Here is a 16440-nt window from a genome sequence, read left to right as displayed (position 1 = left end):
GGTTCTGCAAGCTGGGCCCTTCACAGCCTTCTTCCAAATTCCTCTTGACTCCGCTTGACCGACCCCCTTTTATAGGGCTAAAATATTCTTGAAGAGAATTCCAGAGAAGTTTGTGTTTGAGAACAAAAGCAGTTCTTTTGACCCTTTAGTGGAGGTGCAACCTGATACCTATAGAAGAAGATTGGAAAGAAAGAAAATGTCATCTGAGGTAAGGGGAGGAGCCAGTACTCCATTGGGAGTTTCTGCCCTGGTGTTTTTGTCTGAACCAATGCTTTGTTGTTTGAAAATGAAATAATGGTTCTCGAGAATTGACTCAAAATACATTAGAGAATTGATTTCTGGCTTTTGACCAAAACTTTCTTTGCTTTTTAAACATTGCTTATCTGAAAAAAAAAGAAAAAAAAAAACAAAACAAAACATTGCTTATCTGTTGATCAGGCATGGATGGTCTCAGGACATGAGCATAGAGCAGCCCAATCATGACAATGAATGTTCAACAACAATGCTCTAGTATTGTTCCTATCTTCTCAGTGCCAGAGCTGCTTGGGGGCACCTAGAGCTACCTCATCTGGTTTAGAGAGTCCCAAACCTCACAGAACATCACAACTGTCTGGAGCCTAATAAACAAAAAACCCCAAAAAACCCACTCACAACAATATTCCCCATTCGGGGCACCTGGGTGGCTCAGTTGGTTAAGCATCAGCCTTTGGTTCAGGTCATGATCCCAAGGTCCTGGGATCAAGCCTTGCATCAGGCTCCCTGCTCGGCGGGGAGCCTGCTTCTCCCTCTCCCCCTGCTTGTGCTCTCTTGCTCTCTCTCTCTGTCAAATAAATAAATAAAATCTTTAAAAAAATATTCCCTGTTCCTGCTTCGTACCTCCTGGGTCAAGCTCTTTGGGAGAGGCACAAAGTAATCTATATTTTAGCCAAATTTTACTAAAATGGGGAAAGCGTATTCTAGAATGGGGCAGTGAATTTCACCAGGAGAGTCTTAGGGAGGGGTAGAGTGGGACTTTTAGATCTGTGTTTCATAACCCTGTGCTTAGTCATATCCACCCCCTGATAATGCACCCTGGGGCTTTAAAATTTTGAGTTAAGGGCAAAAAAAATCCACTAGCCATCTAGAGCTATAGAATTTTTCAGAGCTAGCTGGGACGCTTTAAAACAGCTCCCTCACACCGCCACTTGTAGTCATCCAGACTATTCTGACTATGGTTCTGAACTCACTGTTGACCTTGTCTCAACCTAAGACAGCTCTTTGACAAAATTCTTTTAGGTTCTTTTAAAAATTTGGCTGAAATCTGTATTTCCATTGCTTCTACCAATTCACCCATTCTGTTAAAACATGCCTAATTTATCTTGTCTTGGAAGATGAGCAAATTGAGGTTTTGGCAGATTTGAAGATCATTGTTTTAGCCTGGGTTCCCCTAAAACGGGTGCTGAGACAAGGACCCCAGCACAAGCAATTTGTGACAGTGGTAATTCCAGAAGATACCAGTCGGGGAAAGCGGACAGGAGGTAGGGAAGGAAGGGCGCCAACATGGGGGCAGATGATCAAGCAGGTTACTGCTACTGCCAAAGGTAGCTGAAGCTTGGTAGCTCTGAGGGGCTTGGGGAAACTGTGCAGAACAAACCTGGCCCAGTTGTGGGGTGAGGAAGTGGGAATATTAACCCTTCACCTCTCTGCATGTCATTGGGCCCCATCCCCCATCCCTGTCTTGTCCTTGGAACGGCTGAGCATCCTCCGTGATCAGGATAATAGCCCTCAGGCAGGGCAAGTGTCTTCAATAAGCAGTCTTTGACTCACAGAAGTGAATGATAAGGGGACATGCGTGGGGCCCCAATGGCACCTGTTGCCATTAACATGTTTGTCCCTGAACATTCTTTTTTTCAGCCTAAGCCCCACCTCCAATGCCTTCAATTTGTCTCACATCATTCTACTGGTCACCTTCACACACCAGTTCCTGCTTCAACAGCTACAGTGTAAGGGGGACCCAAAGGTTTCATAAACGGGATGCAACAAACACTAACCACAAGGGGCTGATAAAGAGTTGATTAACTGGACTGTAGTTAGAATTTGGAACTTTTATTCATTAAAAGGCACCAATAAGAGAGTGAAAAGGCGGGAGGGTGGTGGGGGTAGAATTTTACAATACATCTTAGGTCAAAGAGTGTCTCCCCCAAATTCATGTCAACCCAGAACTTTGGAATGTGATCTAATTTGGAAAAGAAGGTCTTTGTAGCTGTAATTAGTTAAGAGGAGGTCATATTGGATTGGGGTGGGCTCTTGCGATATTGTGGTTTAGAATAAGAAATATATATTTGGTCTACAATACTTAGCACACAGCCCCCAAAACCTTGTAATTTTCATTCTTTAAAAAAAATTATTTTAGAGAGAGAGAGAAAGTGAGGGGCAGAGGGAAAAAGAGTCTTAAGCAGACTCCTCGGAGCACAGAGCCTGACCCAGGGTTCAATCCCACAACCGTGAGATTACAACCTGAGCTGAAACCAAGAGTTGGATGCTCAACCAACTGTGCCACCCAGGGGCCCCAAACCTGTGTGATTTTCTAAGCTGGGAGAGCAATGGGAGCATCTTTTGTTTCTAACATTTGGCCCTTTGTCCTTGAAATAGCTCCAGAGCAATAAAGATGAAAAGAACATCTTATTACACATATCCAGCCCCTTCCAACCACACTTGTGTTGATGTTAATATAGTAATTTTTGAAAAGCCGCTAGATAAACCACAGTGAGGGAGCTGGTTACCAGGAGAAATAGCCAAGTGATTGGAGGACCTCAGCCCCACCCACCCAATCTCTGGGGAGAGGAGAGGGGCTGGAGGCTAAATTAATCCCCAGTGGCCAATGATTTAATTAATTATGCCCACATAATGAAGCCTCCAAAAAAATCCCCAAAGGACAGGGTTCAGGGAGCTTCTGGTTTGGTGAACAGGTATAGGCGCTGGGAGGGTAGTGTGCTTACCCCTAACCAGGGGCTTGGAAGCTCAGCACCCTTCTCCATCCTTACTGTCTGCATCTCTTCCATCAGGCTGTTCCTGGGTTGTATCCTTTAGAATAAATTGGTAATCTAGTGAATAAATGTAGTTTTCCTGAGTTCAGTGAGCCGCTCTAGCAAATTATCAATCCTGAGGAGGGAGTCACGGGAACCTCCAATCTACTGCTGGGAGGTCAGAAGCACAGGTGACAACCTGGACTTGCAATTGGCATCTGAACTGGGGGAGGGGCAGTCTTGTAGGGCTGAGCCCTTAATCTGTGGGATCTGATGCTATCTGCCAAAGAGTAGATAGCATCAAGATTGAGTGAAATTGCAGGATACCCTGCTGGTGTCTGAGAATTGCTTGGGGTGAGGAAAACTCACATCTGGTCTCCAAAGTGAAGTATTGAGAGTAGAGTGTTGTAGTGAGTAGACATGAAACAGAAGAGTTGTTTCCCATTCAGCTCTAAATCCAGTGACCAGTGTCCTTATAAGAAGGCCATGTGAAAGGATACAGAAACATTCAGGGAGAAGGGCTTGTGAGGACAGAGGCAGAGACCAGTGTGATGCAGACACAAGCCAGGAATGCCAAGGAATGCCCGGAGCCGCCACACAGTAGGAAGAGGTGAGCAAGGATTCTTCCCTAGAGCCGTCTGAGGGAGCACAGCCCTGCCAACCCCTCGATTTCAGACACCCAGCCTCCAGAACCATGAGAGGACAAACATCTGTTGTTGTAAGCCACCCAGTTGAGGGTAATTTGTTATGGAGGCTCTAAGAAACTAATATGTGTATCTCTAAAAGGCTGGAATTCAGAATGTAAAAAGAAACTATAATTTTTTAAAATGATATAATAGAAAAATAACTGAAACTTGAACCCTTCATGAAGGAGAAAACCCAAATGATAAACTAAAGAGGCTTCTATTAGTTCTCAGAGAAATACAAATTTAAACCACCATATGATACCACTCATGTACGTGCCAAAATGGCTAACATGAAAAAGATGGAAAATACCAAGAGCCAGTGAGGATACGGCCCCTGGAAACGTACCATGGTGGGAGTGGCAAACGATGGACAGTATCTACTAACGTTGAATGTACATGTTCTCCATAACCTAGCAATTCCACCCCCAGGAATATACTGATCAGAAATGTGTATATGTGTTTGCTGAGAGACAGTGCTCATAATAATCCCAAACTAGAAACCATGCAAGTATTTGTCAATGGCAGAATGGAAAATAAATTGTGGTTTATTCACATCATCCAGTACCGTATAACAATGAGAATAGACTATAATTACAGGTATCGTGCTGAAGAAAAGAAGCCAGATATGAAAGAAAAATATTGTAGGATTCCATGTGCCTAAAGTACTGAACAAGCAGAACTAACCTATACTAATGGAAGTCAAAATGGGGATTACCTTTGGGGAGTAGCAAGCAGAAGGGAGCCCCAAGGGGAGCTCTGTGAGAGGCTGATATGCTCTGTTCCTTGATCTGGGTGCACCTTTTTATCTCGTGAAAATTCATTGAGCTGTACTCTATGGATTTATGTACTTTTCTGTATTATGTATATCATATTTCAAGAAATTAGTGGAAGAGAAGGAAATCATATGGTGGATAAATTAGTGAATCCAGGATCCTGCCCTGTTCCCTACAGGCTCTTCCTTAGGTTGAAGGCTATATCTCCTACCCTTCAGCCTGATGGCTGGGCTCCTGCCATGTATATATGGATCTCTCAGAACCCTGAATCCCATAAGGTGTGGACTATAATATTCATTCCCCACTACTCTAGACACTTCCAGAATCAGGCCTACTGTTTTGTTGTCACTCTTCTGGCTTGTCCCTCTAGGTCCATTTTCCTTAGCCGAGTTCCCCTCGTTATAGACTGAATTGTGCCACCTAATCCCCAATGTAATTGTATTTGAAGATAAGACTTTTAAGGACGTAATTAAGGTCGAGGGTGGGCCCTGATTCAATAGGACTGGTGTCCTTATAAGAAGAAGAGATGCCAGGGATGTGTGTGCAAGAGAAGAGGCCACTTGAAGGCCTAATGAAGAAGTGGCCACCTGTAAGCCAAGGAGAGAGGCCTCGGGAGAAACCAACCCCATTGTCACCTTGATCTTGGCCTTCCAGCCTCCGGAACTGTGAGAAATAGTTGCCTGTTGTTTAAAACCCCCATCTGTGGTATTTTGTTATGGCAGCCCGAGCTGACTAGGTTCTCCTAGAAGCAGATCCTGAGGCAAGGATTTGAGGACAAACAGTATATTTTGGAGGAGACCACAGGAATTATCAGAAGAGGTGTAGAGGACTCAGACAGAGAAGGGAAGGCAGCCAATGAAGAAAGGGTGTCTTATAGAGCAGGGTACCCCTGCCGACAACCAGGGCTCCATCCCTCTGGAGACTGGGATGTGAGCCACAGTCACTGCAACTGATCAAAGGAAGCCGGGCCATTCACCCTCTACCTCCCAGGGCCACTGACCTTGGGTACTTGGACCTCGGGTGGAGGACTTCAAGGCACACGTGGTTGGAGGCTGGAGGCTGGACAGAATGGTGGGAACAGAAGGGTAGGTGCTGAGGGGAGATGGAGTGGGCACTGCCAGTATCCACTACATATGGACTTATGGGTTGTAAGAGAAAATCCTTCTGCTGGGGCGGCAGGTATAGAACTCCCTCTTCTGGGTCTGCAATGCCTCCACCCTCCAGAATGATGATCCAAGATCTTCCATCTTTCCTTCTGAGCTAGATCAGTTGGCTGTCCTCTGGCTCCACATTGTACAGAGTTGAATTGCAGATGGCACTTTCCACATACATCAGCTTACCTGTCTGCCTTCCTTCTTGGACGGTGAGTTCTTTCCATTCATTTCTCCATTGAGTCATTAATTCAACAGATGATTTTTGGTTATCTGCACTGTTCTAGATGCTGAGATCCAGAGGTGACAAGACAGATGTGATCCCTACTATGTATATTCTAGAGGAGAGAATAGGTATCAAGCAGAAAACAATTACCCAATAAATTATGAATTATACCTTGGGGATGTACTCTGATGGAGAAGCATAGGGAGCTTCAAGAATGTACATTGAGGGAATCTGAAAGAAGTCAGGGGGTGAAAGAGTCTTCCTTTAAAGAAAGTGATCTGGGATCCCTGGGTGGCACAGCGGTTTAGCGCCTGCCTTTGGCCCAGGGCGCGATCCTGGAGACCCGGGATCGAATCCCACATCGGGCTCCTGGTGCATGGAGCCTGCTTCTCCCTCTGCCTGTGTCTCTGCCTGCCTCTCTCTCTCTCTCTGTGTGACTATAATAAATAAATAAATAAATAAATAAATAAATAAATAAATAAATAAATAAAGTGATCTTTGCGCCTTGAAGGACAACATACCAGTTATTCTCCATTTGCACCCTTACCCTGCCCCTGTAATTCATCAGAAAGGAGCCAGGAAGAAGGATTCTTGTTTGTCCTCATAAGCTTTTGGCACAGAGTCTGGAATCCATTTATGTAACAAATGTTTGCTGGGTTCTCGCCAGGTGCCCAGGTACTGCCCAAGGCTTTGCAGGTACATGGTAGACAAGACCAAAGTTAAGTGACTGGAAATGCACGCTTTGTCTATGGTCCCAGTAGACATCAGAGAGAGGCCGGGCGGGGGGGGGGGGGGAACCATGTGGTAGAAGTGTTTCCCCAGAGCTGGGTAGCTCCCTGCAAACTATAGGCACCATCCTAGTTTGGGTCTGATAGAAACAGAGTGGAGTCAAGCAAAGAAAAATATGTTTCCTGAAATCAGAAGAGACAAACCTTATTTCCGTTTCTGTCTTACAGTTATTCCACTTATCCCCAAAGCATTCCTGTGAGGGAGATTTGATCATGCCAACCCTTTCTATCCAGGAAAACTGAGATTCCAAGAGGGGAGGTAATTTGTCCAAGGTTATTACACAGCTAACGGGGCAGAGCCAGGTTTCAAAGCCAGGTCTGTCTCATGCCTGTACCCTCTCCTGCCTCTGAACCTCTTAGGGTCCTGTCCCCCTCCCCTAAGAAAAGGATTCAAGGTTAGCTTGCTCCAGGCTCTGTCATGGAGCCAAAACAACCCTATAATTAAGTGAGGATATCAAAGCAGAAGGCAAATAATGCCTGGAGAGATAAGGTACGGCACCTGTCAAGGCTGCAAGAGCTGGCATGCTCTCAAAGAGCTGATATAAAGAGAAATGCAATCAGTCCCATGATTCACAATGTCCTAAACATAAAAGCAAACCAAGGGTTACTTGGGAGAAGTAATTCTGAACCCCACTAGAGGTTTGTCCTGGTGATCCTCAGAAAGGGTCACTGGGTGCTATTGTGACCGGGCCATATCCACAGTGTCTGGACAAGAAGCGCATACTCTATAGAGCTCGTCACTGCTCAGAAATTGGAAAGCCTGGGGATCCCTGGGTGGCGCAGTGGTTTACCGCCGGTCTTTGGCCCAGGGCGCGATCCTGGAGACCCGGGATCGAATCCCACGTCAGGCTCCCGGTGCATGGAGCCTGCTTCTCCCTCTGCCTGTGTCTCTGCCTCTCTCTCTCTCTCTCTCTGTGACTGTAATAAAGAAAGAAGAAAGAAAGAAAGAAAGAAAGAAAGAAAGAAAGAAAGAAAGAAAGAAAGAAAATAAAAAAAAAAAAGAAATTGGAAAGCCTGAAGAATGGTGAGATTTCTGGGGAAAGCCAGTCACAGGATATCTTTTCTTGGAATGGGAAAATGTAGAAGCCAAAAAAAAGATGGTCTGAAAGCGGCAAAGAAGCAGCAGCAGAACTGCAGATGGGATTGGGTGGGAGCCAAAGAAGAGAGGGAGCTGGCGGCGGGGGAGGGGCGGAGGAGGGAGGGGGATTGGCGGTGGGGGAGGGGATTAGGGAGGCAGGCTGAGCATTTGAGGGGGTCCTCTCACCATCCATTTGGGCGGAGCCCATGAGTCTACCCCACAGCTTTAGGAGGAGGAAATCTGCAAGTGTTCTGATGGTGTTTCCTGGAAACTGACAGACCTGTCATTCTGGGAAGTTAGATAACTCCTAATAGATAAAGAGCTAGAGAGGTTCAGCCCAGAGAAACAAAGCCATGGAATTCTGTGGAACAAGCACTTTGCAAGATCTAAAAGAGGATTCCAGCACTTTAGGCAGCAAAACATCTCCCTCAGCCAAACCAGTCTCTCCAGGCAGGTCTGTTTCGAAGAAGAAAGTGGGAATAGAGAAGAAGAGAAGTTGCCTCTCTTGAAGAACTGAGCTGCTGGCAGGAACAGCCATCAGCACATGGCTGTCCAGAAACACTGTCCTCTCAGCAGATGAGTGGAACCTTGCTGAGCCCAGAAGGACGACTGGCTGGTTGGGGAGAGAAGAAAAATCAGGGGGAGTGAGAAGAAAGAGGAGGGGGAGGGTATGGAAGGAAGGAGTGATACTTGGAAAGTTCAAAGGCTTTGAACAAATATAAGGCTTTATGATGTCCCCGTCTTTGTTTTTCCACTCGAGTTGATACCTGAAAGCAGAAGCAACCAAGACCATATAACCTTGTATTAGTCTCAGGTGTACAGCGTAATGAGCTGATACACGCATGTATTGTGAAATGATCACCCCAATAAGTTAACATCAGTCCCCACCCATAGTTATAATTCTTTTCTTTCACTGAGAACTTTTTAAATCTACTCTCTTAGCGACTTTCAAATATGTGATATAGTATCATTAACTCCAGTTCCCAGGCTGTACTGGACATCCCTAGGACTTACTCATCTTAAAACCCGGAATTCTGTACCTTTTGACCACCTGCACTCATTTCACACACCCACCCCACCTCACCTGCGTCTGGCAACCACGCATCTGTTCTCTGTATCTGTGAGTTCATTGTTTTCAAAAAACTCCACATATAAATGAGATCATACAGTATTTGTCTCTTCCCGCCTAACTTACTCCACTCTGCATGATGCCTCAAGGTCCATCCATGTTGTCACAAATGGCAGGATTTCTCATGGCTGAATTATTTCCCATCGCATATATTTGATCACCTTTTCTTTATCCATCTGTCCATCGATGGACAGACACTCAGGTTGCTTCTGTATGAATGAATAGTGCTGCAGTGAACATGGGGACGTGCATATCTTTTTGAATTAGTGTGTTTCTTTCCTATGGACAAATAGCCAGAGGTGAAACTGCTGGATCATATGGTAGTTCTGTTTTTAGTTCTTTGAGGGAACTCCATACTGTTTTCCACAGTGGGTACATCGATTTGGGCAACTTTTTTTTTTTTTTTTTTTTAGATTCAAACAACCATACATTTTATTTAAATTCAATTTTCCAACATATAGTATAACACCCAGTTTGGGCAACTTTTTAAAAGACTGCAGATTTCTGGGCTGCATCCTGGCAAGAGTCTGAGTCATGTATGAGGTGGGCCCTGTGAATCTGTATGTAAAGTTTCTCAGCTGATTCAAAGCCCAGTCAAGATGGAGAACGGCTGTTAGGTATCTCCTTCTTTCTCCCACCCCTTGACCTCAAGACCTCAAGGACTCAAGTGTTACCTTCCTGTTCCACTCTTGGTTTATGATAAAACCTTTTGATATACCAGCTGTGTGGTTAGGAAAGAGCTTTTAACTCACTTTTAATGAGTTGTATGACAGGTTTTGCTGAAGGTGGGGAACTCTCCCAAACATAGGTCAACTTTGCCCCAACATGGCTACAAACTGAACCCAGTCCTTCCCTGACCAGCAACTAGGACAGCCTTCATATCCATCTCCAGAATGTCTTTCCCAAGAAAGCTTGAGAAAGAGTGTGAGTGGCTTGGTATCATTATGCTGGTGGCCTGTCCAGAAGCCAAGCAGGAGGGTATCATGTCATCAGGTAAGACTGGCCATCCATCGGAGCTCATGGGTGGCTCAGTTGGTTGAGCATCTGACTCTTGATTTTGGCCTTGGTCATGATCTTATGGGTTGTGGGATCGAGCCCTATATGGGTCTCAGCACTCAGCGGGGAGTCTGCTTAAAGATTCTTTCCTTCTACCTCTCTCCCCACTCCCTCTCTCTCCCTCTCTCTCTCTCTCTCTCTCAAATAAACAAATAAATCTTAAAAAAGAAAAAGACTGGCCATCCATGTCCATGGTTCACATTCTGGAGCAAGGGCAGATAAAGGCAGGACAAGACTTCTGGTAGATAGTTCAGGTGCTCCAGCGGTCATCATTCCAACTACTGCCTTCTTTCTCCAGATACATTTAAAGGCCACCAGAGAAATAAGACAGGAGGAAGCAGGAGCACAGAGCCTGCTGGAATGGCCACAGAAGTGTCAGCTAGAGGTGAAGGGGTCTAAGAGGTACAGACTTCCAGTTATAAAGTAAATGAGCCTTGAGGATGTAACATACAGCAGTGGGATATAGTCAAGACTATTGTAATAACTTTGTATGGTGACAGATGGCAACTAGACTTATTGTGGGGACCATATCATAATGTATAAACAGATCACTATGATATACACCTGAAACTAACAAGATATTGAATGTCACTTATGCTGCAATTTAAAAAAAGTGTCAGCCAGTTGCCCTGGCCCCAGCAAGACCAGCTTCAGCTTCTCGCCTCCCATCTGGGCTTGGCCATGCCCCCGGTTAATATTTATTGAGCTTCTACTATGAGCCAGGCATTGAGCTGAATGCTTCCCATGCATTAATACCTTACTGAGTCTTCACAATCAACCCATGAGATAAACATTTCTATTATGCCCGTTTTACAGATGTGGAAAGTGAAGGCCGACTATACAACTTCCTTGTGGAAATAACAAAGATCAGCCAGATGAAGACAAACACAATTTTTATTCAGAGCTTGCTACAGCGAGAGAGTCAGCCATTCTCACCCTTGTTTGGCAGAGACTCCCAGGCAGGCCAGGGACTGGGGGTGCCTCACGATGGACAAAAGGAAGACACAGGTGTTCTTCAGTTGGGGGCGGTTGGCATGGAGAAGCAAGCATCTTATGTGATTGATTTGGGAATGTCGTTGGCCCTCTCTGGTTGGTCCTGAGTTGCAAAGGGGAGAAAATAGGAAGCTGGCAGTCTCTGACCAAGTCATGATGGTCTTGGGCTGGTTGCTTCAGAGACCGTGGGTCAGAGTTCCGATGTCATCTACAGCCTGGCCATTTGCATTGTCCATTTGCATCTCAGTCCCTCATCCCTGAAGGCTCCAGTTCTCATCCATCCCTACAAATTCGCTCTTCTTGCCAGAGTAAAATCTGGGTCACAATTCCAATGCCAAGTCCGTGCCAAGATTTCTGCAGGCTCCCCTTGGCACACACCAGGATGTCCGCTCCTCTGAACCGCCTAGCACTACTCTTTATTCTGCTTTGTAGTGGAGTTATAAGAACTCAAGAGCAGCTGTGTGCTGAATGTGTCCTGCAGACTCTCTGTGCCTGGAGGCTTGTTTGGAGCCATGGAAGGCTGTTCTATCCCCACCTGCAGAATGAGTGCCCCTCCCCACAGCTGGCAATGACCCACGGAGCAGAGTGGGGCTGATACTGAGGGAGTGGGTCTCAAACCACTTTTCAGTGGCTTTGGCTCTCATTGCTCTCTGCCAGGTGACACTCCCTTACTGGCTGCCTTCCTTTGCCTTATATCGCCTCCTTGCTCTCTTGGGGATACTCCCTGTACTTCCCACACATAATCTTTGCACTCAAATCTTTGTTTTGGGGTCTGCTTCTGGGGAAAACCCCAAGTAGAAAGGGCTTATTATCCCCATTTTATAGATGAATGAAACTGAGGCTCAGGCATTGACATATCTCAAGGTCATACAGCTTACAAACTAGGATTGGTACTAAACTCATTTGGCTCTTGATTTGTGAGCATGTGTGTGTTATTTTCTCCCTAATTCTCTGAAGCCAGAGACCATCTTTTTCATTTCATAGCCTTGTGCAATAATGTTTGGTTGAATTTTTTTTTAACTGAATCCAGCTGTGCACGAATGTTTTACAAAGCTCATATCAGAACTTCCAAGAGCAGCCCAAGATCTTTCCTAGGATGCCCTGGATTCAGGCTGCCTTTAGACCCTCCGATGGGCCACTCAGGATGCTCTCTGGGGCACACTATTGTTCATACCCAGACCCCTGTCCCTCCAGGAAAAGAATAGGCAAGATACGATCACCTTCAAAGGGAAAATCACATTTTATTTGAATTGTTTTTTGAGCAAGTGTGTCCACACTCTTGACATCTAAATCACATGGTACCTTATACATAGTGGGGAAAAAACATCCTGGATTCCCTCTCCCTGCCCCAGGGCCCCCCCTCCATCTTCTCATCCTCCAAGTGTAGGAAAAGACCAGCTTTAAAGGCACCACAGGTCCTTCTCCCCCAAAGCAGCACAGAGCAAGCCATGCCACAAAGCAGAACGCCTTCTCCAAACCATATCTTCACAAAGAAATTTAAAAACTACCTAGGCTGGCCCCTCATCTTGATCCGCCACGTCCATTTCTTAAAAGATTTTATTTATTTATTCGTGAAAACTACAGAGACAAAGGCAGAGGGAGAAGTAGGCTCCCCACAGGAAGCCCGATGTGGGACTTGATCCCAAGACCTTGGGATCACTACCTGAGCCAAAGGCGGATGCTCTACCACTGAGCTACCCACAAGCGTCCCCCTCCAGGTCCATTTCATTACAGAAACCAACAAGTCCTTCTAAACTTCATTAATCACATTCCATGAGATGCGTGCAAGGAAGGCCAGGATCTGGTAGTGCGTGTGGCAAAAGAGCCCTATATTTTCTTGGATTTTTATTCATCTGGGATTCTTGAACTGGGACAAGCTTGGGGCATCTGCAATGTTATGAAGAGCCGCAGCTGTTAAAGGTCATCCATGCCCAGACAGACAGATAGACAGCCCACAGGTCCCACTGCAAGACCAGAGGACCCACAGAAGCCAGTTGTAGCCTAAGCTTTTAGGTGCAAGCCGAGTTTGTCTGCAGGTTGGGCCTTACGCTCCTGGGTTCTGAAGGAGCCTGGGAAGCAGAGAACGGTCCGCACTAGCTCAGGAGGAGGACCAACAGCAGCCACCACCTTCCTTCTGGGAGTTTCTCCAGCTCAGGGAAAGCAAGGGGCCCAGGACACTTGGAGTGGTTGCTCAGTCCGCCAGAGCAGGCCTGCCCTGCCCTGGGTTTTTTAATAGACTGATGCTAGGAAACAGGACATTAGTTCTCCCCGCTCTCACTACTGGTTCACAGGCCCCAGGCTGAGGGCTGGGTAGTGCTTAGATGGAGGTGCTGTTGGCAGGGTACCTCTGCACCAGGGCTTTGGTGCTCATTGCCCTGACCCCAGGAGACACCTTCTTCCTCCTGGCCTCTATGATCTTCATCAACTTCTGGACCCAATGCAGCTGGGGATCGCCACAGAACTTCTGGTTCTTCTTGGTGGTGAAGCTGTGGGAAGGGTGACAGGGCACACTTGAGAGCTGGCAGGAACCTCAGACCACTTCACTAGATGAGAAGGTAAGTGTTGATACCCACAGAGGGCAAGCTGCTGCCCGGAGCCTCCTAGCCAGCACCTGACACATGGCCTTCTCTCTATGTGTCTGCATTTCTGCCCATCAGTTGTTTATGCTCGACAGCCTTCCTGTCAGATGGGGGAGGCCCAGCCTTGCTTTTAAATAATGCTGAATCTATGGGCACCTGGGTGGCTCAGTCAGTGAAACATCTGCCTTCGGCTCAGATCCTGATCTCGGGGTCCTAGGATGGAGCCCCACATCAGGCTCCCCCCGGGGAGCCTGCTTCTCCCTCTACCTATGTCTCTGCCTCTCTCTCTGTGTCTCTCATGAATAAATAAATATACTCTATATTAAAAAAAAAGATAATGCTAGGTCTGAAGATACAAAATCTCTACCCACAGAGAGGAGAAGAGAGGAGAAAATGCATTGAAAGTCCCCATGAATAAAGGCAGATGCCTCCAGTTCACATGCCATGCGAGGAAACATGACTAATATAGGTGCCAGAGCAGGGAGGAGGCGGTGGGATGCCCTCTCCCAAGCCGGCTCTGAGCTAGGGGGTGCTGGGCTTTGGTGCCAGTGGGCAAAATTATTACTAATACCAATGTCACATTTCTACAGTAGGCCACTGTTACCAAGTGAGTTCACACTTGCTGCCTTGTGTGAGAGGCAGCTGTGAAGTTATCTGGAGTCCCAGTGACCTTGAGCAGGTCACCTTTCTGGACCTCAGCTGTTCTCTGTAAAAGGGAATAATCATATCTAGCTCATAGAATGGTCGAGAGGGTTAGTTAAGACAATGTTATATGCCCCAAACAGTGCCTCATATATGTGTGATGCTCAAGAAATGATGGTTGCTTGAGTTCTCTTCCCAATCTCATGGGGGAGGTACCCGAGGCTCGGGGAGGTGGGGTGGCTCCCCCAGGATTAGAGAGCCAGGTCCTCCTGATTTTACCCCTGGGTGACCTTGGAGGCTCACTCCCCCCTCTCCTGCCAGGTGTCCAGGAAGAAGGAGATACTCACACCACTCCTGCCTTAGGACAGACGCTCCCATTGAGCAGCTGGTAGCTAGCCACTCGGTTCTCCGGAACTTTCTTAGAAATGAAGAACATGCAGCAGGAAGAGGGGATGGACACAGAGCCTAAAACACAGCAGAGAGGAGAGCTATGTTCTTTCCCAGCCTCCCTGAGACTCTGGGCTTTGGAGCCCAAGCACACCCCCTACATTAACACCTCCAGCCCAGGCACTGTGCTGCCACTCCTCAGCATCTCCTTCCAACCCAGCCTGGTTGCTCCTCTCCTCTTTGCTGTGCCATCTCAGCCATGTTCTTGGCATGACTGACCCACCTGACAGCCCTGGGGTACAGTTGGAGGTCTTACCTGCAGGATCGATGCAGTGGGCACACAAGGTCACAAGCAGGAGGCTAACCACAAAGGTCGCAAGGCCTGCCATTTGCTGGAGAAGGAGTTCAGGACCTAGAGCTGGGGTGTGGGAAGAGAGGGCCACAGTTCCTTTCAGACCACCCCAACCTCCTGCTGCCTTTTATAGGGGCAGTTAGGAGGAAACATGCACTGATGCAACCTCCCCCAACCCCTCCAGGCTGCCTTGAAAGTCCTAGAGGCTTATGAATTCTGCCAAGAGGAAGTTGTTGCCTAGCTGAGTCAGGGGTTATGTGGGTTATGTGGTTTCTAAGAAAGGCTGGAGGAGGAGAGGATTGCCCAGCTTAAGTGAAGCAGAGAATTGGATGAGTAGTCAGAAGGCTGATGAGGATCCCTGGTGTGCTGTTCATTCCCTGTGGGATTCTGGATAAGTCACTCACCTTTCTGAACTTTAGTTTCTTTGGCCGAAAATGGGTAAAGTCACCCTATCTCCTTGCTTTCATTCATTCATTCATTCATTCATTCATTCCCCAAGTCTGTTTTTTGGTGGAGGAGGGGCAAAGGGAGAGGGAAAGAGAGAATCTCAAGCAGGCTCCATGCCTGGAGGGAAGCCTGATGTGGGACTCAATCTCACAACCCTGAGATCATGACCTGAGCTGAAACCAAGAGCCAGACACGAAACTGACTGAGCCACCCAGGTGCATTCACCTGAGCTGACATATACCAACTCTTATTAGGCAAGTGCTATGTTCCAGACTTCCAGTGGGGACGTGGATACGTGAGCAAGTGTACGGAATAAACTATTACAGGTGCTGATTGAGCAGACATGGAGCTTCAACAACATCTCATTGTCCATATGTCCTTGGACCCCTTCACCTTGTTCACACACACTGGCTTTTGATGGCCTTGAGTTTCTAGTGCCAGAGCCACCTATCCAGCAGGCTCCCCACAAAAGTGGGAAGTACCTAGAAACTTACATCCTTGGGGCAGACCTTGACATATGTCTGCTGGAGGGATACAAACTCCAGATACAGCATGACCTACACCACTTCCTGATATCCCGACTGGGTCAAGCCAGTTCCTCTCTGTGCAGCTGACCCTGCTGATCCCTTCCCTTCTTCTCTGCTTCCCCTCTGTCCTGTTGGTTCCCTCTGGAACCATTGCCTAATGAAACACTTGCCCCTGAATCCTCCTTTCAGGGTCTGTTCTAAAGACCCCAACCTGAGACAAGGGGTATAGGTGAGGAGGGGGAACATTGAAGGAATTGGCCAGTGTTTTGCTGGAAGGAAAGTAGGGAATGCACTTGATGTTGATGGCTGTGCTGAGGTTTGGACAGTGAAAGGGACTGGTAGCCCCAGGAGGGCTTTGTAGATCATAATGAGCAGTGCTGCTCATAGAGACTGAAGTGACCTTGTCAGACAGAGAGGAATATGGTACCCACTTCACTCTGTCCTCCATTCCAGGACCCCAGGCTGGGACCCCCTATTTGAACTTTTATCACTGCTGCTTCAAGTCCCAACCCCTCCTTCCAATGTGCTCCATTCTACTTCTCACGGAAATACTCGGCTTCCTGCCTTCCCTGCTCTGGTCATCCAGGACATGCAGCAACACATGGGCGTAGGAGCACAGTG

At 47.0% G+C, this 16440-nt stretch overlaps 1 protein-coding gene across 1 annotated transcript; it reads right to left on the bottom strand.

Moving 5' to 3' along the window:
* Positions 1-12106: 12106 nt before the first annotated feature.
* On the bottom strand, positions 12107-14966 carry CCL24 (C-C motif chemokine ligand 24). The gene is made up of 3 exons (XM_055340593.1): positions 14810-14966; positions 14454-14571; positions 12107-13371 (listed from the first exon to the last, which is right to left on the bottom strand). Exons 1-3 carry the CDS (start codon positions 14880-14882, stop codon positions 13203-13205), a joined length of 360 nt encoding a protein of 119 aa, XP_055196568.1. The 5' UTR covers positions 14883-14966; the 3' UTR covers positions 12107-13202.
* Positions 14967-16440: the final 1474 nt, after the last annotated feature.

This window comes from Nyctereutes procyonoides, unplaced genomic scaffold, assembly GCF_905146905.1.
Source record: "Nyctereutes procyonoides isolate TBG_1078 unplaced genomic scaffold, NYPRO_anot_genome, whole genome shotgun sequence".
NCBI lineage: Eukaryota > Metazoa > Chordata > Mammalia > Carnivora > Canidae > Nyctereutes > Nyctereutes procyonoides.
The sequence above is the reverse complement of the archived record's forward strand: the minus strand, read 5'-3'. Positions and strand labels throughout refer to the sequence as shown.